Genomic DNA, 24,794 nt, shown 5'->3' with positions numbered 1-24,794 from the left:
CACAAGCCAGTCTGAGGGGGCGAGAAGTGTCACCCCCGCTGGCACTAAGCTGGCCTGCCACATCAGCTAAAAATAGTTTTTCCTCCTGTGCCCTCCCAGCGAGGTGCAGGGCTCCCAGCTGAGGCAGGGAGAGACAGAGCCACAGGTGAGTCTGCCGGGACAGAGCCACGGGTGAGTCTTGCACTCATGGCGGGGTCAGTGGCTCTGCAAAGCCCGAGCTGTGCTTGCTGATACAAGCTGCATGTAGCCTCTGCTTTGCACCCGGTTAATTTTTGGCACATTAAGGCTTAATGTGCTCCTGGACTGCAGCAGTAAGTGCTAGAAAAGCAGTGTGTTCGGTGGGTGCCCATCGTGGCCTTCTGAGCCGTTCCCGCAGGCTCCAGCAGTGCCAGCAGCCCTTTTCCACCCTTGCTGGCTTTGGCAACGTTGGGATCAGTTGATATCAAACCTGCTCGTCTGCGAAAATCCCATCCAAATTGGGAAGACCTGTGAAACCTGAACTTCCACTGAGCTACAGCTCCCCTTTCTTGCCTGGCGGCGGGGAGGTCAGTCAGGAAATTCAATCTCCGTCATGGTCCAAGGGCTTCAGCGAACCAGAGCGGTGAGGGGCAACTGAGAGCACATCTCTGGCAGATGCATAATGTACCCAACGCATATGTTCCAGCAGGACTGTGGTCATCCGTGGACTGCTGGGAGGCTCGCTGGGTGCGCTGACAGCCACACACGATTTCCACAGCTGCCAGAAGGTTTGTTAATAAAAATGTGTTTAGAGACCTTTCTCAGAACCAGTTTTCCTAACAAAAGTAATTTCAGCATTATTAAAACTCCCCTAATTTCTTGTTACTCTTATTTTTTTTCTTTTCTGTGTATTTTTTTAAATAACAATTACCAGTACAAAGTATTCTGGAGACCATGGTAGGGAAGGCTACGCTGTCCTCACTCTGCCCTTCCGCAGGTGTTCCCGGTGCAGGTAGCTGAGGCAGCCTGGGGCGATGGTAGAGCTGAGGAGTGCAGCTCTCTTTCAAATCAGCATTTGTTCAGATTGGCTTTGTGGGTGGCAGTGATGCAGGCCAGCAGTTCTGGTTCAGGGTTCATCTTTACCCCTGCACTGGGTCCTCTTTCCCTGCTGCGTGGGCACTTTTATAGTCAGCTTGTGAAAGAAGATGTAATCATTAACAGGAAGAAACTTAAGCATCGTGCTGAGAGGAAGAAGAGAGGTTGTTACAACCCTCAGCTGCGTTGCAGAAGGAATGCAATGACGAGCAACAGTGCCTGGTCCTCTCTCCCTTCCTACATAGTAGGGACGTCACATTTTAAGTAGTAAAACCTCAGGGGTAAGTGAGAAGCTGTGTGAAGAGTTATGAGCAAGGATCTCATAAATAACCTGACCTATCATAATCCCACACAGTCTCTCTTGCCTAAACTTACATCAAAGATGCTAAAAGCCACAGGAAGATGGGAAATCAGCCCGTCCTTATAACTGCAGGCACCTGTTTCCAGAAAAGGTTCTCAGAAAGCAATTATTGAGGCTGGATTTCCACAGTCAAGGAAAAGCAAGTCCTGTAGGAGAAAGCAAGACTGTAAGGGAGCAAGACTAAAGGTCCATATCACTCAGCATCCTCTCCAAGAGTGAATATTGGTAGATACTCCAGGAAAATGTAAGAGCCACAGGCAGAGGAGATTCTCCCCCTACGTCCGCACTCAGCCTTTGGCAGTAACCCCCAGACGAGTGCCTGAGCCAGCAGGTGCACCCCAACTCACCTGTTTCAAAGCCACTGAAGGATTTATCACCTCTGAGGTTGTCCAGTTTCTTTCAGGCCCATTTAGATCCTGGCTTCAAGGACTTTGCAGGGCGCACCGAGTTGCATGGTTCAGTTGTGCTTCATGCCTCTGCTGGCATGAAACGTGTTAGCTGGCTGTGGCCAGGCGCACAGGCTGGCACCTTGCTGGGATGGGCAGCCAGGTGATTATCAACCAGGAGCTGTCTGCCACTCACCAGGGCAGGTGCCAAGCTCCGAAACTTGGCCAGGACAAGGGAAAAGAGAGACGCTGCACCTCCTGGGGTAATCAGCAGTTGAAGATGCTGAGGAGTGGAGCTGCTCCAGGACACAAAGCAAGTTATAAAGCAAGGCAGCGAGAAGCAAATATACAGGCTTCTGGGCCAGCAAGGCTGGCTGGCTCCTGGGGACCACCATGTGCTGCCAGGAGAGCATGGCAGCCTCGGATGCCCAAGAATCTGTCCAAGGCAGTGGGTCATGCTGGCAGGTACAGGGGACAAGGATAGGTTGGAGACCTCAGATCACTAGAGGCACAAAATCCCCCAGGGTACAGGTAGCTTCTCTTCCCACACTTTTCCGGCCACGGCATCGTGGCCCAAGCAATTTTTGGATGTGGGAGTGTAAACAGCCAGGCTGTACCCTGTGAAGCTATGCATTGTGTTTAATAGCTAACATTCATGTTTTCTAGCACAGAGCTAAGCAGGTAACCCAGTCCTCAGGGTCAGAGGGAGAGCCCTGCACAGCGGGGGAACTAAGGTGCATGGACCCTTTGCTCTGCATAACCCATTTGCCTCCTGTGCAATTTGCTTCCACTGCCCACGCAGTCACAGACCTCATTGCTAGAGCCTTTTGGCTCCTGGTGCCTAAAAGCCAATTTCCCCAGAGCTCTAAAGGCACTTTTGCCCCCAACATGATGGAAGACTTGACAGGTGCCTCACTCCCTTGGGTTTTATTGAAAAAAAACTTTGCTCCCGATTGCTACAGCCTGGACACCAGTGCTGTATGTACAGATTGCTCTCTTGCCCTTTGCTCCTGTGCTGAGGATGGGTTAGTGGCTGTTGAAACACTTTTCAAAAATTAGTTGTCATACCAAAGGCTATGAGGATTTTTTTAATCCTCACCTCAGTCTTGGTTCTCTGTGTGCAGCAGTTAGCTTTCAATTAGCTGCCCCAGGGGGGTTATGTTACATTTTGTGTGGGTATTTCATAGCCTGACAAGGGTGTCCGGCAGCGATATTGGTGACATGGGATATGTTATTTCCAAATGCACGTAGGTGCCTCTCTCCTCTGGCTCTGCACCCTGGAGATGGCAGCACCCAAGGTCGCAGTGGTCGGCGCAGGAGTTATCGGCCTGTCCACAGCACTTTGCATCGCGGAGACTTGCCCCAGCTGCTCCGTGACGGTCCTTTCAGAGCAGTTCAGCCCCAACACAACGAGTGACGTCGCAGCCGGGATGCTCATCCCTCACACCTACCCAGGTGCGTGCAACCCAGCGTGGTGTTGCCCGTGGCACTGCATGCAGCTGCGTGCCCGGGTGTGCGTGCAGCGATGCACAGGGGTTCAGGAAGAAAAGTGCCGTGCCCTGCGTTCCCCATCTGTCCCGTCTCCTCGCCACTGGCTCGTACGCTTCTCCTCTTTGCATTTTCCCTCTCTGCATGTTTGGTTTTGTTTATATGCAGGCACACCAATCCACGTGCAGAAGCAGTGGTTCAAAGAGACCTTTGCTTACCTTTTTGCCATCAGCAACTCAGCTGAGGCGTCAGAGGCTGGCATTCACCTGGTGTCCGGGTAAGAACAGCCCCCCAGGGCAGCCTTTGGTATGTGTGTGCCGTGTGCTGGAGCAGGCAGAGAGGTTTTCCTTGCTGGAGTTCAGGCGTATTCCCTCCATGGAGTAGCTCTTATGACCATATTCCCAAGAAACTGCATCGCAGCTGCTCAGATACTATATATTTTCAAGCAAAATTCATGCATAGGTGTGTACAGAGAAACCACTCAAGACTGGCCAGCACCAAGTGTCTTTTGGTAACTGACGTTTTCCATACTGTCATCCACCAGTTGCTTGCAGCAGGGGCAGTCTTCATAGGGATGGGACTGCAGGATCCTCCAGCTTCAGCAACTGGGTATAGGGATGCAACTGGGGCGTGTGTGTTGGGGGTGTTTTATGCTGCCCATTATTGACAGAGAAATTCACCTCTTGGGAGAGTTGAGGCTGGGCACTCTGTAGCTTTATGGATACCTAAAAAAATGTGACCGGGTGTGCAAATGGCCCTACATGAAGGTCCAGCCAAGGTGGCCGCAGCTGTGGTGGGGACACTGTGTGAGGGGACTTTGTACTTCTACAGCTGGAAGTTCATACAGTATAGCTGGAAGAACTCTCTTCACTTTAGTTACCCCAGTGTGTCGCCTGCAAGCTGGGCTGTGGCAGGCCCTCTGCCTATTTGCCAAGGTGGGTATTGCAGTAGCAGGCAGCAATGTTTCCCTGTTGCTGTTAACCTTGCAGAGCTGCACTGATGAACAGGAACAGGTTCCCAAGTTCCTGGGTTTGTGCTAAGATTGCTGTGACACATAACGTGGCAGAGCAATAGCGAGTAAGTTTTGCAGCTTTTTCTCCGTGTCCTTTTAGGTGGCAGGTCTTTAAAAACACTCCCAAGGAAGAGTTACCTTTCTGGTCAGATGTCGTCCTGGGATTTCGACCAATGTCGAAAGCAGAACTCCAAAAGTTTCCGCAGCACCGATTTGGTCAGGCCTTTACGACACTGAAATGTGACTGTCCGCCCTACCTGCTGTGGCTGGAGAAAAGGTTGGTTTTGCTGCAGGCTGGGCACGCAGAAAGAAACCCAGGCAGAGGGACTGGGGGCGAGCTGGGGACTCCTTAAGAGCCTTAGGTTTGAACAAAACTGGAAAAGGGCTGTTTCTCACTGGGGAAAATGCAGCAAGCTCTTCCTTGGGGAGAAGCACAAGAAATAAATACCCAATTTTTCCAGCATGTGAAAGACCCCATTTGTGCAATGTCCACTTTCTACCACTGTGGCTGTACAGTGGGGCTTAGAGTGGAAGCACCTCTGGACATAGGCCCGACATAGCCACAGGGGCCACGCTTGGCCAGCCAGACCTTGAAGGTACATGAGGAACCTGCCATGTCCTAAGAAAACATGTGGGTGCTCCTCATTTGTCAAACTTCCCAAATATATCCCTCTGTTCTTCAAGATACATCCAACCCCTGGGAGAATAGGTTTGTCTGGGAAGATGTCTTATCTGTGAAGACTTTGCACTTAAGAAGTAGCTGGACTAATTAATCTCAAATTTGGTCAACAATTTGAGTAATTTCTTAATCCAGTCAGGTGAAAAAAGGTCAAATAGCATCATCTTGTAACAAACCTTTTGGAAATGTTTGCCTGCGTAAGATGGGTGAGGCACTGACTCCGAGGAGTCGTGGCTTCAGAGTTCATGCCTGGATTGACATGAAAGTTAGAAAATTTGCCAATTTCCAAATTTCCCCAAAATATGTGGATTTTGGAGAACCGTAGGAGAGTCAGAATGCAGATCTAAAAAGGTTCTGACACCTTGGATGTGCCTTTAATCCATCTAAGTACCCCTAAAGTGAGCAAATAGCTGTCTCCGCTTGAGAGAAAGTGATAGGCTGCAAGGAGATTTGAGGTTAAGTAAAGAGATGTGTACTGACACCCTGGTACAAATTGCCAGCTCCGCCGGTTGCTTGGATGCATTTCATCTCACTGCAAATGTGAAAAAACATTTCTTGTTCTAGCAGCCAGCCAGGCTGGGAGTACTCCAGTGGCACCAGTGCCACGTGAAGTCTGTGCCATCTCCTCGGTGCACATGCTCTGTCATGTTTCATTGCTTAACCGAATCGGAAATTTCTGCTGAAGCACAACTAAGTTGTTCAACCCATTTAGTATCTGCCACATGATTTCTGCTCTCTCCTTATTCCTGCTATAGCCTTCTTATTTCTCAAGGGATGTAGTCGAGTAAGATGATCAAGCTCCTTTTCTTTCTCTTCTCTCTGGTGATGAGAAATGAGAGCATATTAAACATGTAACTAATTCTCAAACCCCTAGTGACCTGAACGGTATTTATAGACCATTCTCTTGGCAATCCACAAGGAAAATTGTTTTTGTGCCCACGTTGCTGGTCCAAAAATGGACTTCAGGAATTTTTTCCTGCTTGCTTGCCTGAAGTCAGGGTTTTCAGCAGGTTTTTTTATTGGTGTATTTTTTACGCCACGATGGCAGAGTCCCAATTACAACACTTAGGAGCTCTCCCAGCAATTTGCCCCGCCAGAACTGCTGCATGAGACCTCCCCTCTTCTTCCCAGCCAGCCTCAGTGTCCTGCTGCACCCAAACCCCAGTCCCCAGAGCACCAGCTGTGCCCTGGATCCTCGGCTCACTCACTGCTTGGTGGGAAACCACGGCCTTTATAGTGGGGCCGATCACTTTGCCAGCTGCCAGAGTATTGCAAAGGACAGGATTTCCCACTTAGTGCATTGTCATCACAGACCTGTCTCCTGACTTGCTCAAGCTAAAGCCCCACTAAAGACCCCCAGCAACTGGATCCAGCTGACAGCATGCAGTGACTCCATCTCACACCAGTGTTTTTCCACGGGGAAGGGCTTCAAGCTTCAGGCAAGTTCAGGGTGGAATTTGGCTTGAAATTGAGCTCAAAGATGAACCTCATCTTTGAGGTTCCATCACCTTGAGATCCATCATCCTGAGGAACCATCACCTCAAGAAGGGGCGAATTTTGCTGAAGAGCAGACATGGATGTATAGTGCTCTGAGCTGTCCTGGGTGACTCCTGGCTGCCGCTCTAGAAGGGTATGGGTCTCCCAGGGGTCCCGTGCCACATCTGCCCAGCCCGCAGGGACATCTTGGGTACCCCAGGGCTTCGCACATGGCACTAGATGACTAAGTGGCTCCTGGTATCAGGGGGGTGAGTTGGGCATGAATGTGACGGTGTGTAACAGGCACATTAAAAGGGGTATAGTACGATAGCGCTGTCACTAGCAGAAGTAAGTTGGGGAATAAATCTGACATTTTTCAGCTTGCTCGAGCTGTTAAAGCTTGGTATTGTTATAGAAATGAATCAATGAGACCATGAGGACCTGACTATCTGCCTAGGGTCTTATGCCAGACCCTTCTAATATTGATCAACCTGCTCTATCTTTTCCAGCCCAAACAAGCTAAAAAATAGCTTTGATCAGACCAAATCAGACAGATCACAAACAGAAACCCCATGCATTTTCTTTGCTTTTTGTCCCATCTGTTGTTTAGTTTTGATGGGTATGTTAAAGGCAATCTATTGCATTTACTTAATGTGCCTAATAATTACATGAGGGTTTAGGGGTTTCTTCTCTGCCTCACTTCTGGAGTCTTTTTGCAGGTTGAAAGCAACTGGTGTCCAGATGTACACCAGAAAAGTTGCAGACTTGTGGGAGCTGCACAGCGAATATAACGGCGTCGTCAACTGCGCAGGCATTGGAGCCCGCCAGCTGGTGGGGGATGAGAAGCTCTTCCCCATCAGGGGACAAGTACTCAAGGTTCATGCTCCCTGGGTGAAAAACTTCATCCGGGATGGGGATGGCTTAACTTACATCTACCCAGGGATACACAGGGTAACCCTAGGGGGAACCAGGGAAAAGGAGAGCTGGAGTCTCTCCCCTGACCCTGGCACTACCAAAGACATCTTTGACAGATGCTGCACCCTTGAGCCCTCCCTGCGGGAAGCTCAGGATATCGAGGTGAAGGTGGGCCTGAGGCCATCCAGACAGCACGTGAGACTGCAGAGAGAGGTCTTGAGCCAAGGAGGAGTTCAGCTCCCAGTGGTGCACAACTACGGGCACGGGGCAGGTGGCTTTTCGGTGCACAGGGGCACAGCCAAAGAGGCTGCTCGCCTGGTGGGAGAGTGCATTGCTGCCCTGCAAGGCTCCTCATCGAGGGCCAAGCTTTGAATCCCAGAGGCTCCTTTTCCATTTACGACAGGCTAGTGTTGCACCTCCTAATAGCAGCTTCGGACTTTTATTCCATTACTGGATAGAGGGAACCTAAGACAACAGCTTGTGCCGTTGCAGATGCTCAGTGGTATCTCACCTGGCTTCCAGCTGCCACCTTGGAAAGGCATGATGGGTTGATCCAAGTATTAGTCCAGCTGTCCTTCTCCTCCATCTGGCATTGCTTCTGCCCTGGGCATTTCTCCTAGCCTCATGTCAAGGAGAAGGCAAGATTTGTAAATATTCTTCACATAATGGGAATCAGATTGCTGCAGTATAATATAAGTAACATCAATTTAGCATTTCTTCATTTGCATCTAAAGGGTATCGGATGCACTAGGTTCAGATTCAGTAAAAACTAGTTCTCTCCTCTTGTACCAAATCTAATCTAGTATTGCCCTTGCTCCTGCCATCTTGCTAACAAACATTACCATTTTCCGTATGATTTACAAGGAAAAGAAAACCCCACACAGTGCTGCCTTACAGTGCTCCAGGTCAGCTCTTACAGAAAGCAATGTCAGGTCACTGTCATGCACAGTGACCAGGCAAGTGTGACTTTAAGAGCAGGTCTGTGACACTGATGACTGCATTTGCTCATATTATACCTCAGGGAACTTAACACAAAGTTTCTGTGAGAGGAGGTTGCCCCGTATGAGCTGCAGTTTTGTGCATCTTTTCTCACACTTGTTTGCAAATCTCTTTTTTTTTCTCCGAGCCCCTCAGATTTTGCTCTCAGACACAGATGACTTTTTCCCCCCAACAGCAGCACTGACATGGCCCACGTTCTACAGAAGAGGATTTTTCAGGGTGGGTTGGGAGTGCAAGCATCTCTTTTCTACTTCGCATCAGCACTGGCTGCTTTACTTGCAACAGACGATACGAATAAATTGGTGGCAAACCAACAAGGATCTTAACACCAGTTTCAGTTTCATAAAAGAGAGTAGAGCCATTTAAGACTAGATAAACACTCTAAAGACAAATTTGTCTGCAACTGGATGTGAGCAAGCTCCTCTGCTGTAAGGAAGCTGAGCCACCAGAGCCCGGACCCTCACTCCACGGCAGAGGCTGAGCGGGGCTTTACACTCCCCTCAGCGATTCAAGCCCTTTGATGTGGCTGAAGCGAGTCGCTCCCCAAAATTGGAGCTTACCATCAAAGTACAGGTCTGACTGTTGGTGATTAAACCACTCATTAGATCTTAAATGGCTCATTCAAGAGCATCAGCATCCACTTCTGTCTACTTTTTTTGTCCTTACAGTTACAAAACAAATCAAAATCCTTGAAGACTTCACATGATCAAAATGAACTGATAAATAAACTTCTAATAATGGAGCAAAGGTCACTTCTGTAGTGTTTCCTTTCATAACAAGGGGTTTTCTTTCATTTGGGATGGCCTGACAGGGCCAAGAAAGGCCACATTCAGACATGGCTGCCAGCTCCTGCTGTTCTCAGGGGGCATGAGGACAGTTATCCTTCATAAGGGACAGCTGTCAGAAGAAACATCACCGAATTAAATTAGAGGTCAATAAGTGCCTGGGATCAGCCTAAGCCAGCCCTGCCTTCAGCAGCCTTGCCCTCTTGCCTCAGCTCTGAAGGCAAATTTTGCATTCCCCTCCCTCCCGCCATTTGTCCTTGCCAGCGGTACGAGAGGGCAGAGCTGCTGCTTTTGGCAGCAGTGTTGGCGTAGGGCTTGTCAAACTGCAGCTGTGTCCTCAGCTAACACGGAACATAAAAATACATGGGAAAAGAACATGACAATGGGCTATTTTTTCTTAATCTTGATTTTGATCTTAAAAAGTAACAAACAGTGTAGCTTATTCTAGAGCAAGAAACACTACTAATGCTAATGGGGCGTTCATAGCCCCATGAGAAACCAGAGCTCTGGTTGTGCACTTCTGCTCTGCAGGGTGGTAGGGTTTCTTCTAATTTACTTCTAAGAGTTGTCTGGTTGATAAAAATGTCAAAATAGGTTCAGCTGCAGGGCCCATCAGTCTGGTGTCCTAGCTCTGGCCACGACCAGCAGTGGAGAGGGCCACTTCTAGCCATTCCTGGCCCAGGGGCTTCCTCAGCTGAGGGGTAGCTTAGTTTTTCATGGCCCTCAGCTGATTTATCTTCCACACATTTGTCAACTTGCTTCTGAAACCACGTATGGTGCTTTTGTAGTCCCCGACAACTTGTGACAACAAGTTCTGTAAAGGGAGACACTTCTTTGCCCAGGAGCAGAGCTCCTTGCCTTCATCTTTGTCTTGAACCTGGAAACATCATTTGATGCCCCTTTCTTGCATCTTATGAGAAGTGGTGACTAGTTATTCTCCATGACCCGTCTTGAATTTATAAAGCTGCACCATACTCCCTCTCGGACTTTTCTTTCCCACCTTGAAGAATCTTGGTTTATGTAGCTGCTACCCACATAAAGTAATCCTGTATCTTTGGTCTTCCTCGTTGCCCATCTTTGTAACTTTTCCTGCTCTAACATACCCTTTTCGAGACGGAGGGACCAGAACTGCACACAGTACTTATGATAGGGGACGAACCTTGTATTTAATTGATGATATCTCTCCTCCCTTCCTAATAATTTCTTACATTAAATTGCTTTATAGTTACTAACAAGCTTTAAACTGACATTTGAACAGATCTACCTAATTCCAAGATATCTGTCCTGAATGGTACTAGCTGGTTCAGAGGCCGTTGCTGAGGCTGGGTAGTGAGGGGGTCTTCCTCCCAGCTCAGCCATGTGTTTTCCTCTGCTGTTATCCGCACTGAATATCACCTGCCATTACTTTGCCCAGGCTCATGAGATGGTTTTTGCAGGTCCTTGCAGGCAGTTTGCATTTTACTACCCTGAATAAGCTGGTACCACCAGCAGACCGAGCCACGTCACCATTTACTGCCTGACCGATGGGTATGTGGATTAGCACTGGCCCTACCACGGATCCCTCTCAGATGTCATTGGTGACTTCTCTCCACGGTGAAAAACGTATGCTTTATCCTTACCTTGTCTCTCTATCCTATACGCAGTTGCTGATTCATGAGAGGATCTTCCCTTTTATCCCACACCAGATTAGCTTCTTTATGAGTCCTTGGTGACAGATATTATTAAAGGCTTTCCAGAAGCTGAGCAGATCATACCGAGCAGATTGCTCTAGTCTGCAGCCTCACTGTTTCCTCTGAAGCTGTAAGACGGTGGTGAAGCACAGCTTCCCAGCTCCTCACTGCAAAGCTCTGCCGATTCTTCCCTCTTTGTCCATATCTGTCCTTGCAACTATTCTATTACCATGGCTTTTACCGTTTGTCTGCTATGGGTGTCAGATTTAGTGGTTTGCATTTCTCTAGATCCCTCACAGCACTTCAAAGGAAACAGTGTCACGTGCCATCCTCTTCTTATTTTGGTTAAGTAAAAGGTTATACACCAGCCCTAATAGTGCAACAATTTCCCATTAGTGTTCCTTAAAAACCCACAAGCGAGTAACATCTGCTTCTCATGAATTTGTTACTATTCCTTACATCTATTTGTTCTAAAACCTCATCTAATGGCCCTTCAATCTGAGGCAGCTTCTCTGCATTATCCCCTTAACAAGTGGCTCTGCTGTGGGAATGTCACTAAGCTTTTCTGCGCCGAATGTGGACACAAGTAATCTGTTTAGTTGTTGTGTTAGGGCTTGTTTTCTCTCAAACGCCTTTGCCACCCTGATCATCTGCTGACTGCATACCCCGGTCGCCTGCCGACCCTCCGGCAGGCTCCTTGCTCCTGCTGGGGTAGGGGAAGCTTTTTGTCTCTTAGCAAGTTATTTCCTCAAAATCTTTTTTAGTCGTCCTTTCTGTTTCTGCTTTTAATTTGACAGAGTTCATGTCCTTTTCCATTTCCTCATTTGGACGGAATCTATTTCGGTTCTTTCCCATGTAATTTTTATCATGCTATTACAATGAGCCAGTAATGATCTTTCTTCTGGAAAGTCTCTGATATTTCAATACCATTATATAAAAATCAAGCATTTTAGTCCCATACCTTATTTTTAGACTTTTAGCAAATAGAAATAAGCATACATTCAGCCTGATTGCTTGACAGGGGCTTTATTTGTCCAGATTGCGCCTTGCCATTTCCTGCTTACTTGTGGTTATAAAGATGTCAAAATGGTACCTTTAAGGACATGCCATCACGAACCCCTGCTCCTCTCTGCCTGCTCACTTCCCCCCAGTCTCTAGCTTGAAATTCCTTTTTAAATCTTACTCTTTCTCGCAGAGGCTTTTTTCCCTGCTAAGGTCATGCACACAGAGGCTGAGCATCCTACTCAGGAGCCTCAGCTTTTTGTTCCAGAAACTTCAATTTGCCAAGAATATGTCCTAATATTTTGGGAAGAATTGCACCCGCCTCCCTCATTTTTCTCCCTAGGCATGGAAAATGTAAATATTCTAAAATATTTCCATAGATACATAGTGATGCTGCCCTGTGCCAACTATACACCTACCCACCAAGGGGAGTCACAACGTTTCAATGCCTGTAAGCCAGCTCGCTGACACTGACCACTGGCTTTTAGGCAGCTGAAGTCTGTTGAGATGAGTCCTTTCTTGCTTCAGCTGCCCAGCCTTGGGTATCAGTCTCTGGCAATATCTCATCAGCCATCCCTGAGTTTCTGCTCCTCACCCAAGAGCCTTGCCAGGAGCTGAACCAAAGATGTGTTAACTCTCCAGCTCCAGCTGAAGCTGAGCCAGCAGCTGAGGAATTTGCAAAACTCCATTTTGATCCTAAATCTGTCCGTGCTGTTGCGTCAGCTCCATAGTCTTCATCTGGAAACACAGAGCAAATAGGGAAACACTCACGTGTGGGAGAGGGTTAACAGTGGAAGGTCATTAAACCTCCACGACCTTCCAAGCTGATGAAAGGCACCCTTAAAGAAAGACTTAGCTGTCACCTGTGCAAAGCATTTTATCCTTCTGCCATTCCTTAAGCCCATGCGTGTCGGGGCAAAAGTTAACCGGACTGTCCTTGAGTGTTTCCTTCTTATCCGCACTTTCTGATCTACATTGAATAGGCACTCCTGGCAGATGGCAACCGATCTGGCACACTCCCAGAGACCTTCAAAGGCGTAATTATGGCACAGAAAGGGAACGCTTATATTTTGAGACGTTTCTATCAATCCTTGCGATTACAGACAGCAGATGGGCTGTATGATGGATTATAGAGCTCAAGCACAAAATAATAGTTTTCTGCAACAGGGAATTTTGTTGATTTTTATTCTCAGAAATAACACCATAAAGATATATTGTCTCGATATAGGCTTTTGCCTGTACTTAAAACAAATTTGCCAAATTGCTGAAAAATACAGGGAAATTGGCATTCACCATTCATTACAATTCTTTTCCAGTCGAATACTATTTGAGATAAACTTCAGTGTGATACATTCAAATTCATTAGGAATAAATGTAGTAATTAGAGAGAACATCATGGCCTGGACCAAGATTTGTATTGTTTTCACAGCTATCGAATAATTGTGTATGTTGTAGGATGCTTTATTTTATCCTGCTTTATTCCCTATTTTCCACCAGAGGGAGATGTTGGATCAAGCAGTTGCTGAAAGAACCCCACACACTCCATCTCAAAGAGCAAATGCAGTGATGCTGAACTCAGTGGAAATGTGGGTGCCTGTGGGGCTCCCACATACCTATAAGGCTTGGAGGTATTGGGTGCTGCAATAGAGCTTAAGAAATAATCGTGAATCAGTTAGGGCCATAAAATGTCCTGGGGAGAGCTTAAAAAATGTACATTGAGGAAATAGAAATGTGAAGGCAGCAGCATACCGGAAGATGTTGTTAATAAAAATAAAGGATTATAATCCTAGACAAAGCTGTTGCTATAGCAGCATGTCCCAGAGCTTTTCCCCCACCAAAAGGCTGGAGGGGAAACCGCTGTCTTGGGTAGCCAAGTGTCCTCGGCTCCTCGTGTTGCGCGGACTTGGGGTCCCCCAGCCTCTCAAGCTTGCCTGGGCTAGACCTCCCGTGGGGGGTACCTGCGGGGCTGCAGCTTGGCCCATGCGCCCGCTGCCTGGCCTGGCTCCCGGTGAGCCCACACACCACTCTGGGTGCTCAGGTATTAGAAACTATCGCTGGTTTAAGGTTGATCTGAAATGGTCTGTTTTCTTTCTGGGAATTTCCCCCCAGATGTCTCTTTTTCTCAGTGAAGAAGTCAAAGTTACATATTTTGGAGAAGGCGAAGCAGACATGAGTCAAAACTCAGCCTTTTGAAGAAAGGGAGGGGCTGGGGAGAAAAGAAGTGGAAAGAAACTTTTCTGAAAGTGAACGACATAGAAATGGTATTTCCAAACAAAAAAAATGTCAAGGGAATATTTTTCCTGTGTTTTTTCTCCTTTGAGACTGTCTCACACCACTGACAGCAGCCAGCAGTAGGAGAGCACTGTCCCACATTGCTTTCCTCCATTCCTGTCCATTACCTACCATGGGGACGGTATATTTCTCACATTGTAAGAAGCATGCACCATGTGCACCGCGTGCTGTGCTCCCGTCACTGTCACCTCTCCTGCCTTTTTATTCAACTTCTGCAAAGTCGCAGTGGACCAGCTGATATCCGAGCCTTACATTAGCCTTTCCTTACATTTATGAGCCAAACAGAGGAGGGGAGGCTTGTTTATTTTCTGTGTCACTGGAGAATTATGCAACCAAGCCAGCTGACGGTGTTTCTGAAGCACCTGCATGTGCACCTCCAGTCAGCATTTTGGCTAAAGTGAAGGTCTGGAAAACAACCCTTCCCTCAGGGAATGCACTAGATCCACAGAGGGAGCCTCATGCTTGCTTTCCTCCTCGCCAAACGAGTGCAGGGTTGGGCTTCAAGTAGACGAAGCCTCTCCTCCCCGCACGCCTTGCAGCCTGGTGAGCCGAGCGGTCTCCTGGTCAGTGGGACACCTGGTCTCCTTTGAGCATTCAAGGAACTGGATTTGGGCTTCTCACATCCCATATCGCTGGGACAGTGGCTACAAGAAGAGCAATCCCACTTTTAGGTGTGCTTTGAATGAAAAAGCTCCTTTCAGTTTTTGAAAGAAAGGGGCTGAGGCACCTGAAGTCCAGGCAAAGACTCCAAGAAACAACCCGCTTCACAGAGGTAAAGTGTAAGCTAAAGACCTTGAGAAGCACTGGCTATCCCGCTTCTGAAAATCCCTCCATAAGCCTTGGTGGGCAAGGTCCACGCCTTTTTTCCGTGTGGTGATTGTATCTGCACAGTGTCAGCACTCCAGGAGTAATCACGGGGCAAATTGCCACAGAGATTTGCAGCAGGATAATTGCCTCAAACAGAAGGATAAATAGCTTTTTCTGGCATTTAATGGGCCTCTTAAGTGAACGGCAATAAACTCTATGCGAACAGATGTTTTCCCTCTTTTTTGTCCTTTTGCATCTCATCCATAATTATGCACTAAAATGTTCTTGTCTGGTTTGCTGAGAGCAATCTTGCTGCTGTTTGTCTTCGCAGTGTAAGACTGAGCACTTCAGCACAAAGATTGAGCAAAACGCCCTCGATTCCTAAAGGCTCCGTCGCTGTACATCAGTGATCATCTTCTTTCCTTCGCGTTAAGCCCGAGGGAGGATCAAAAAATTAGTGGGAAAATTTGCGTCTTCCAGCCACTGTTCTGCAGGTCCCAGCGCTGGGGTCTCTCCCTGCCCGCGCCGGTGCCCTGGGCTCCAGCCAGCAGGTTGCTGCACTCGCCGGCTTCGGGCATTGATCCAGCTACAGCTCAGAGTGGTTGCTTTTCCTTTGCCTTGAGGGGGAGGTAGGTGTCCTCTGAGACAGTCCTCCCAGTCTATGCCACCTCTGCTACGCTGGCCGGCGTGCGGGGAGATGGCAGGCCAGGCTTTCCTCTGTAGCTGCTGGCTTTGCCTCCAGCCTTGCCACCAGGACAGTAGCAGGCACCACACAAGCTCTGCAAAGAGCCTTTATGCTTTCAGGAGCATGTGCTTTACCTCCTGACAGAGTATAGAGAAATTACCTTGTTCCTGAAGAAACTCGATGCATTCTGGCAAAGGGATCTCCTCCTTATAAGGAGCCTGCAAGCGAGACAGGAGCTGGGGCACAACCACAAGCATTAGCCTGGCCGAGTGTTCATTGCCTGAAATGTAGAAGTGCCTGCATCTTCACAAACCCACTTCGTCCTTCCCAGTGCATCTTCGAAGCGTCTGGCTGGCTTCTGCTTTCCACATCCATGGCTGAGGATGGAGGCAGACACACTGTGGGAAGACACATGCCACAAGGATGACCCTTGCGGTAACACCTAACCTATATACAACCTCTAGGCTAAGGAGGTTATTCCACTTCGAATCCATACCGATATCTCTGCGTCACTGATGCCGCTCTACCTGGCATTGAGGGCAAACTGCCTTGAAAGGAGTCTGCGGGAAGAGCACTGAGCTTTATCCTCACCGTCTGGTCCCAGCCAGGCTGCTCGGCTGCAGGGGAGCCATGGCATCTTTTCTGCTGAGGGCAAGGCCATTTCTCTCCTCCTCTTTAGGATTTTGTTTAAGACATTTACAATGCAACCAGCTGGAGGAGAGGATTGGCTGACCACATGGTAACAGTTCAGAAAAGCAACCTTTTTGTTACAGGTAAAGACAGGATCCTGAATTTAATGTCCTGCAAAAATGGGATGCTTTTCAGACACGTGGGTGAGACCTTTATTAAAGGTGGATGCATATTATTAAATTGGCCTGCATACTGGTCCAGGACATTTTTGCACGCCTCCTATCCTATGAAAGCTGCTTTTCGCCCATCAGGCCCATCAAGGATGCTGCCAGCCACTCCCAGCATTTATTTTACCCTATTGCCTTTAATGAGGCATAAACTGCACAGACACATGCTGTATCAAACAACATTGCGAGACAGGCTGTAGAAAAAGTGCACAGCACATTAATTACGGGTCTTAATTTGTTTGCGAAACTGCTACCTGGAACGCGTTGCTGCTGTTCTTCTCCTAGCAGCCCCGGCGCTCTGGCTTGCATCCCTTCTCCCCTTGGAGAGCCCTTTTCCCCGAGCGCTTGCAGATGAAAGTCTCTCTCAGTGATCAGATTGTGACATCTGCTCAATTACTCCAGTGCTGTTGCCATCCCCTGTATAAATACTTCGGCGTTTGTACTGTACTATGTAAACCCATTAAAAGCATGTAATAAAAAGGCTTATATAACTTCTTAAAGCCATAATTACTACTCCAGCTGTGGTGTTTTGTAGAATTCTGAGCATTATAAATTAATCCCTTTGCCAAATTACATTTTTTAAATGAAAGATATTCGTCTGCGAGCTTAGAAGTATAAAAATGGCAGTAAAATTGATTGCATCCAAAAAAAGGGAGAAAGCTGAGCTGAGAGTACCACCAAGGTAATCTTTAAAACATAGAGAAAATAGGATTTTGTAATAGAAACTCAGGGTAACTTTTAAGCAAAGCCGGACATCTGTCTGGGATTACAGTACAGATACAGGGGAAATAGAGACAACAAACTAATATCACAAAAATCTTTGTGCAATAGTACGTGAACTGCGTATGAGCTATCACTGCTTAATTCCTGTGAACTGGGGCATCTTTTTTAAAAAATGATGATACATGTTTTCAATTTTTATACTAGTATCTGTTCAATAAAATTGCGAGCCCTTACTTTAAAAAGCAGGCAGAATTTTGCTTGTTCAGAATGGTTAGACAATTTAATAAAAGGCAGACCGTAAAACCACTGTTGTTTCTCTCCAGGAGGTGAAATACAGCTGCTGGAGGCAACAGTCGCATTGGTAGATACCATGAAGATTCAGGTTAAATAAATAAAAGTAAGGCCCAGGGATAGCAGAGAGCTGCAGAGCATCTTCTACTGAAGGGCTGTCTCATTCCTCTTCTCATTCCTGCAGCAAACGTATGTGCACGGGTACAGGTATGCATGTGTGCAAATGCACAAGAGCGCGACTCAGAGGTAAATCTTGATCTATAATCCCCTCTCCAGGCCATTAATCGTCAACTATCTCTTTCATCAAATTCGGAACACACGGCTAGGCTGTGGTGTTTGAATCTCTCTGTAGCTGGAGGGAAAAAAGAGAGCTTCTGCCCATGCCTCGTGCTGAGCTGCCGAACAGCAAGATCGATCTCGTGTTAAGCTGCCTAAATAGCCTACGAGCTTGAGGAGAGCTAATGGGAGACTGCATGAACATATTTTTTTTTTAGCTGTTATCTTCAAACCTACCAGTGGCAAGCTGAGAAGTGGTTTTAATGATCCACGCAGCTGAGCTTTAGCCTTGACAGCTGTTCAGACATGTATTTCTCGGCAGCAGTAAGTGGGTAATAGACCAATGCGGCCAATTTACTACTCCGTCACTGCCATCTAACAGATAACAGAAACAGATTATTTCTCTGAGTTTTCAGTGGGATTTAAGGCATGGGAAGGAGCAAGGGCTGTACCTCCCTTGCAGAGCTGCTGGCTGCGTGCAGGCTCCAGGGAGGTCTGTCCCTTGGTGCATACAGAAATACTTCCAGGATTTCCAGTTGCGTTTTAAGGAACAGAAGTGAGACTGGGCTTGCACTGAAGCCACCACTGAGAAGTCACCTGGGGAGCTATAAACATTTCATCCCACATTCCTCAGGGCTACGGCAGAGCCTCGGCCCATAAATGTGCAAGGCAATAAAACAGGCCTGGACCAAAGCTCTGACTCCTGCAGACTCAGGATCAGAGGCACACGCATCTTCTGCGGGGAAGGACACGCCGTGCTTCTCTTCATGCAGACACTTCTAAAATGACCTGCTGAAAGTTTCTACACAAAACCTCTCTGTTTTCACGTGCACGGACCAACGTCACTCCAGTTTGCAAAGCACTAGCCAGGAGTGCAGGGGGGAGGAGAGGGAAAAAAGTTTCCCTCGCTCTGTCCTGTAGATTTTGGCAAGTGGCTCATACCAAATGAGCGGGATCATTAAGCAGAGTCGAAAAGAGCTTTTTTATTCATTTACTCATTTTATAGGAGGAATGTTTGACTTCCATTAACAGCCCTTGAAGAATCCAGGGAATTCCCAGTGGTGTTTTTCCTTCCTGGGGTTTAATTTTGCACAGAGATCTGGGCAGACATTTTGACTAGCCAGAAGATAAACAGAAGCCTTGACAGGGGGTGGAGGCAGAAGATGGATGGCGGTAGGCAAGATGTTTGAACTGAAAGTGGCCGTAAGAGAGATCGGCATGAAATAGCTATTGCAAAGGAGAGATTTTGCTACCAACAACATCCCAGGCAAGACGTAATTTATAAGCAGCAGACAGCACCGAAGCAATGAACTTCCATTGTTAATGTTAAACTTTGTTAAAATTGTTGATGTTAAACTTTTTTCTTCCAGAGGTTTAGCACTGCGCTCTCACCATAGACAAATTTGTAAATGTGGGAGGAATTTTACATTTTTAAAGACTTTTCCTGGAGAAACGCAGGGAGCTGTAGAAATCTGTGACACCTACATAAAAGTAGATACAGTAGGACTGATGTCTGATTTTGGTTATCAGGGCATAATGCTTGCTGCTCTCAGTAGAAATTGCAAGCTCAGAGTCGCTGTTTCAGTTACTCCTTGCATTACGTGGCAGTACTTTGTGCTCTATTGGATCTGGCATGATATATTTTCCTCTAACATTATCCATCTTGGTTTGGGGACAACAGGGAGCGGAGGCTATTTGCTGCCTGAGTCGAAGAGTGAGCACGTTTAGCAGAAGCGTTGCAGAAGCTGTATTTTCCAGCAATCACCTAAAAAGGTCCATCGTCCAGTTGAACTGGAGCTGCATGCATTACGCTGCAATTTTGTTTTGCCCTTCTTCTTAACAGGCATTGCTCACATATAGGTGTCTTGGCAGCAGATTCCTGGGGGAAGAAATTAGTTTATAATTCACTTGTTAAAATGGAGAGGGTGCTGGAGAGGTGAGAAAGTTTAAGGTATTATCTTAATTCCCATTGATTCTCATGCTAATCCAGATAAGATTTCTCATTGTTCCTGAGATTTCCTGAGATCCTTCTCTACCACTGTTCCCTTTTTCTTTATCTTTAGAAACCCTCTGTTGTGTTTTAAACGAGCAGACTTACATTCAAAAGAGATGGGGGAGAAGCATGAGAAATTCAATTGTTTGTTAAAATACAAAAGCAAAATGAAAACACCGAGTTAAATTCACAAACGGTTCTTTATCAGGATCTCTCTTAGCACGCTCAGAAATTGGGGCTGATCAGCTTTCTAAGAAAGGGAACGTCTCATACAAGGTCGGCATTTACAGTTACAGCTCAGCGGTGACAAGAAGAGTGGCTGGATTCAAGTATTTGAGCTTTCTGTTGAAGGTATACAATGAGAGAAGAACAACAAATGAACCTGTGATGTTAAAACCAAGAAAGACCTTGTGGTTTTTATTCTGCTCAGTCAGACCTCTTTATTTGAATATGCATTGTTCAAGCTTTTAGGAAAGCTTTGATTTCTCAAGGATTAAACTTCAAGAGAGAGTTTTAAAATGTATTTGGGAACTTTGTACTTTTTGAGTCTTGACCTTTATACGCCTGCCTTTAAGATTTTCTCCATAACGATACGAACACAAACTTTTATTTTAATAGGACCTTCACACACCATTATTGACCAGATGCTGATACTCTAAAACAACCTTGGTACTAAGAATTTTCTGATATAATGATTTTGGCCAGCAGCACTGCAACTCTTGTGTCTTGTCACATTTATCCCTGCATTTAGTGTACTCGACATATGTCTAAACCTCTCTTCCCTGAGCAGTGGCATTACTTCTGTCCTCCAGATGGATGATGCCATTTCACTCGGAGGAGCAGAGTGATGCACAGGCACACCAGTGCCAGCCCAAGCGACCTCCTGCTGATGAACTCCAGGCAATGCTCATGGATGGAGCCGGGTGCCCATCTCTTAAGCTGATGTCAGTCATGGTTGTTGCAGTCACACTCTCTCTCTGCCCTCAAAAATGTGTTCCTTCCTTGCACTAGCACCAGGGCTTGTCTGATCTGCTCGTGAGCCACCTAAGGGGGGTGGAAAGAGAGGAAAAGCATGTGGTTGTCAGGCAGGTCAGCTGCCAGAGCCAACTCGCTTCCCTGGGGCAAACACCAGAGCCTGCCCAAGGGAGGGACGGGGACCCCTGAGCAGGGACAGGGGGAGAAGCGCTCTGATCTGCACTGCATTTCCCTGGAGGCATAAACCACCAGGGGCTGTCCCACGTTGGCTGTAGGCTGACCAAAAGACAGGTTGGTACTGAAAAGGGTGTCCAGAGCTATTAAGAAACTGTTCCAGATAGAGTTTTTCTTGAGTTAGTTTCATCTGGGTCATTCCCCTGGTTTGGCTTAGGACAAAGGAGCCCCCCTCCTGCTACAGGAATGGCAGGTAGGACTGCCACCTACCCCCTTCCAAAAAGAGCATGCATTTAGGGTGGTTTAAAACAACCATGGGATTGCTTTAACCTAATTTAGAAGAATAGTTTACTAAAAAAAGAGGCCAGCAATGTTTAGATGGCAGGGAGTATGCACCTGGCCTGCCACTGCATCTGTGCTTGGAGCCATGCTTGAAATCCCACTTCTGCAGACAGATCACGGCTCCCTCCCTTATCTTGCTGCGTGCAGCTCCTCCGTCCTGCTGCCAGCAGGTCTGGTTGCTTGGCTGCTCGCGGGCTCCGCTTCTCCCAGTGCTCCTCTCTGACCTGCTTCCCTAGCAGCAGCCAACTCTGTCTCTGCCCCAGGCTGTGAACAGACAGGAGAGGTCAGAGAGGAGCAGTGCAGGCTGCTGCCAGAGAGAGGACAGTGGAAAGGAGGGAGAAGGAGCTCAATGCAGGAGCCTCTCCCTTGCCAGCAGACAAGGCAAGGGCGCTGGAAGCACAGTACTGCACGCTGGAGACAAAAGTCACAACCTCCCTCCCCTACTCGGTAAAAGAGATGGGCATTAGGTGTGTGTCCGTGTCCTGCACATCCCACCTGGGAACACATTTATGACTCTCCTGCCACCGACATGTCTCCCCACCTGCGGTTCCTGCTTCAGAAAACCCCACCAACCACCACTACCTGCTCATCGCTCAGCGATGGTTTAGCGTTGTGGCTTAAGACCAAAGCTGGCCTGTGCACTTCATATTTCTGTGTAGCGTGTCCCCGTTGGGAGACAAAAGGCCCCTTGTGCTCCCGCAGAGGCGAGCGGGACCCCTGTCCCCTGCACTGCCTCTCGGCCCTGCTCAGCTCACCCAGAGCCTTTCCTTCATGGGTGAAACCAAGGATGTGCCAAGAAAATTTGCAGCTGGCCCGTGCCAACCCAGGAGAGAGGCTAGGACACAAAGTGTAGACTTAGAAGAGTTATTCGTGCGCATGAGGTATCCCAGCCAAATTGGGGCACCCCGACTGTGGTTTGACGCAGGGTTCTCATACCCTTCAAACGTTCAGGTCCAACACGATTTGACTAATCACTAACACCCACACTACTGATTACTAATCATAGTAAAACTTTGCAAAGCAACTCTATTTTTGCAGCATTCTCGCTGCTTGTCTATTGATCCAGACGTCCTTGGAGTCAGCCTTGCTAGAGGTTACTTATCTGTAACTCCAGATGACGCTGGGAGGGCTTCAAAGACGTGTCGGAGGGGCTAGGATGCTGGTGTTATCTTGGCTGTCCAGGAGCATCCTCTGCCCTTCATGGACAGCTCTAACCTCCCAAGAAGCAAAGTCCTTACTTCCAGGGCCGGGCTGTCCTTTAGTTTGTTTTACTTAAGCATGAGCAATACCCAAGTCTCCGGTAAAATTCCCCTACCTCATGACATTACAGTGCATCACGTGAACTACTATACATAGACTATCAAGTTACTACACTTCCATACCATAAATCGGGCCGCTATAATAGTCAGGGAGGGGAGTTTTCCTAACAGATGTCCCCTGTTAGGCCCGGCCTTTGAGGGCAGCGTGGGCCCGGCTGCGTGCCCCAGTGACACGCACGTGTGGCACACGCGACCGGCAAGGACCGCGGCCGTGAAGGCGCCGGCGCCGGCCCCACGCCCGTGCCCGGGCACTGACCCACGCCCGCGGGCCGGCCGCAGGCGGGCACCCCCGGCGCCCCGCAGCCCCCGCCGGGCCGGGGCAGCGGCATCCCGGCCCCTCCCCGGCCGGCCCCGCTCGGGGCGGGGTCTCCCAACTTTCGGCGGCGGCCGCGGGGCCCGGCCCGCCGGCGGCATGAGCCCTGCGGCGGGGCGGGGGGGCGGCCGCGCCGGGCAGGGCGAGCCCCCGCCGCCATGCCCAAGGAGCGACCGCTCTGGCGGGGCCCGGCCTTCCGCCTCTGCCTGCTCTCGGCCGCGCTCTTCCTCTGCCTCCAGCTGGGCATGAGGCGATCCTGGTGCCCGGAGGAGAAGCCCCGGGCGCTGGCGGCGGCGGCGGCGGCGGGGCGGGCGCCCCCCCCGGCCCGCGGCACGGAGCAGCACCCGGGCGCGGCGGCGGCGGCGGCGGGCAGGCGGCGGGTCACCTATGTGCGGAGCGGCCGGCGGGGGAGCGCCGCGCCCGGCTGCTGCCCCCTGCAGCCCCCGGGCGGCCGCCGCAGGAAGGTAGGGCGGGCTGGGGCGGGGGACGAAGCGCCCGCCGGGTCGCGACGGGAGCGTCGCTGTGTCGCGACAGGAGCGGGGCCACGGCGCCCCCTCTCCCCCCGAGGTGGAGGTGAGGGTGACCGGGCTTCTGGGGTCCCGCGCTGCCCCGGTCGGGGCTGGGCGCTGGAGGACATCCGGCCATAGGGGTCTCGGTTCGCAGATGTGGCTTCTTCCTGTTGCGGAGGTGTGGCTGGTACCTGAGAAGAGGTGACTGGAGGGTGTTGGTGGTGGAGAGGTGGTGTGATGGCGGCTTCCTAGGAAGGCACCTGGTGGTTAAGAGATGCTTTGAGCCATGCTGCTCCGCTGCAGTGAAGGCGGAGCGTGCTGCTGTGGGGCTGAGCAAGGTCAGACCTCGCTCCGGGAAGGTAGCCTTGGCCCGCAGTCGCCAAGCTTGCTCAGCGGGCTGAAACACCCCCCACAGAAGCAAGCTTGGGAAGTCCTTGGCCCTTGGCAGTCTTGGCATCCGAATGCCATTTCATTCGCTGAAGGCGTTCAAGAAGTGTTTCTAAGACATGGTCTGCATGGGAATTAATGAGTTAGTTAATGAGTTGGTAAGTGGACCTGTAATTGGGTTCAGACGTGGTAACGATTGTAAAGCCTTTTGGAGACGTGAGGACCGTCATTAGCATCTGGAGTGCAGCAAGAGTGAGGAGTGCCAGCACTACCCTCTTCCCCCCAGTTAGCTGCATGTGCGACCAGTAACGGGATGCTGCCTTCGTCAACAAGCTGGAATGACGGTGAAGAGGAGCAAATGGGATTTTGCTAGAGATGGGACCAGCTTCCTGGTCAAAGTAAATAACTATTTCTGATGTTTGCCTTGACAAGAATAAAACCAGAGTTATCTGTGGAATAGCTAAACCTTCTAGTGTTCTTAAACTGAAGCTTTTTCTGGGTTTGCTCCGACTCCCTTGATGGAGAGACCTCTTGCTAACCAAACCACTGAGCAGACGTCCTGTGATCACGGGGTCTCATTTGCAAATTTTCTTTCTTTTCTTTGCCTGTGCACCCCCAGTAATTTAGTCTTTATTTAAAGAGGAGATGGACAATGAACTCATGTGTAGTTCGAATTTTTAGATTCGCCTCATCTTCCATGGGGAGCTGTGATGGAAAAATAAAACTGCTATTTTCTGCCTGTGGTTTCCTGAAAGGTTTAGAAGGAGAAATGAGATAATCCCTTACTTCCTTCACCACTGCAGCAGTGAGGAGGACAACGTTGTCACATATTTCTTCAGCAGAATGACTATGTGGCGTCCTGATGTGCTCTGGTATTGATACCCTGTTGAGGCATCCAGATCTTGCAGTGTCAGTTTTTTGTGATTTTTGTTGTCAATGCCGTGTTACTTGGTATTCTCCTAAAGCGCAACTTTTAAGTGATTGTAATTATGGAAGAATTTCAACATTCACAGGGGAAAAAAATT

The 24,794-nt window shown here is 48.7% G+C and overlaps 1 protein-coding gene across 13 annotated transcripts in view; it reads left to right on the top strand.

Moving 5' to 3' along the window:
* The window catches only part of LOC140649034 (solute carrier family 22 member 16-like), a 116,666-nt gene that overhangs the window by 44,346 nt on the left and 47,526 nt on the right, over positions 1–24,794 (top strand). For 6 of the 13 annotated variants that reach the window (XM_072855661.1, XM_072855658.1, XM_072855660.1 and 3 more), the window contains 5 exons: positions 668–746; positions 3,052–3,255; positions 3,457–3,565; positions 4,401–4,577; positions 7,175–9,102. The exons of 1 other annotated variant lie outside the window; for it this stretch is intronic. In XM_072855661.1, the coding sequence (XP_072711762.1) occupies positions 668–746; positions 3,052–3,255; positions 3,457–3,565; positions 4,401–4,577; positions 7,175–7,742 (1,137 nt within the window). In that variant the 3' untranslated portion in view covers positions 7,743–9,102. Of the gene's footprint in view, positions 1–664; positions 747–3,051; positions 3,256–3,456; positions 3,566–4,400; positions 4,578–7,174; positions 9,103–15,256; positions 19,790–22,918; positions 23,338–24,794 lie in introns of those variants that run through there. 6 more of the 13 variants (XM_072855665.1, XM_072855669.1, XM_072855659.1 and 3 more) reach the window with 5 other exon arrangements.

Source organism: Ciconia boyciana, chromosome 3 (genome assembly GCF_034638445.1).
Source record: "Ciconia boyciana chromosome 3, ASM3463844v1, whole genome shotgun sequence".
Lineage (NCBI taxonomy): Eukaryota > Metazoa > Chordata > Aves > Ciconiiformes > Ciconiidae > Ciconia > Ciconia boyciana.
The sequence above is the reverse complement of the archived record's forward strand: the minus strand, read 5'-3'. Positions and strand labels throughout refer to the sequence as shown.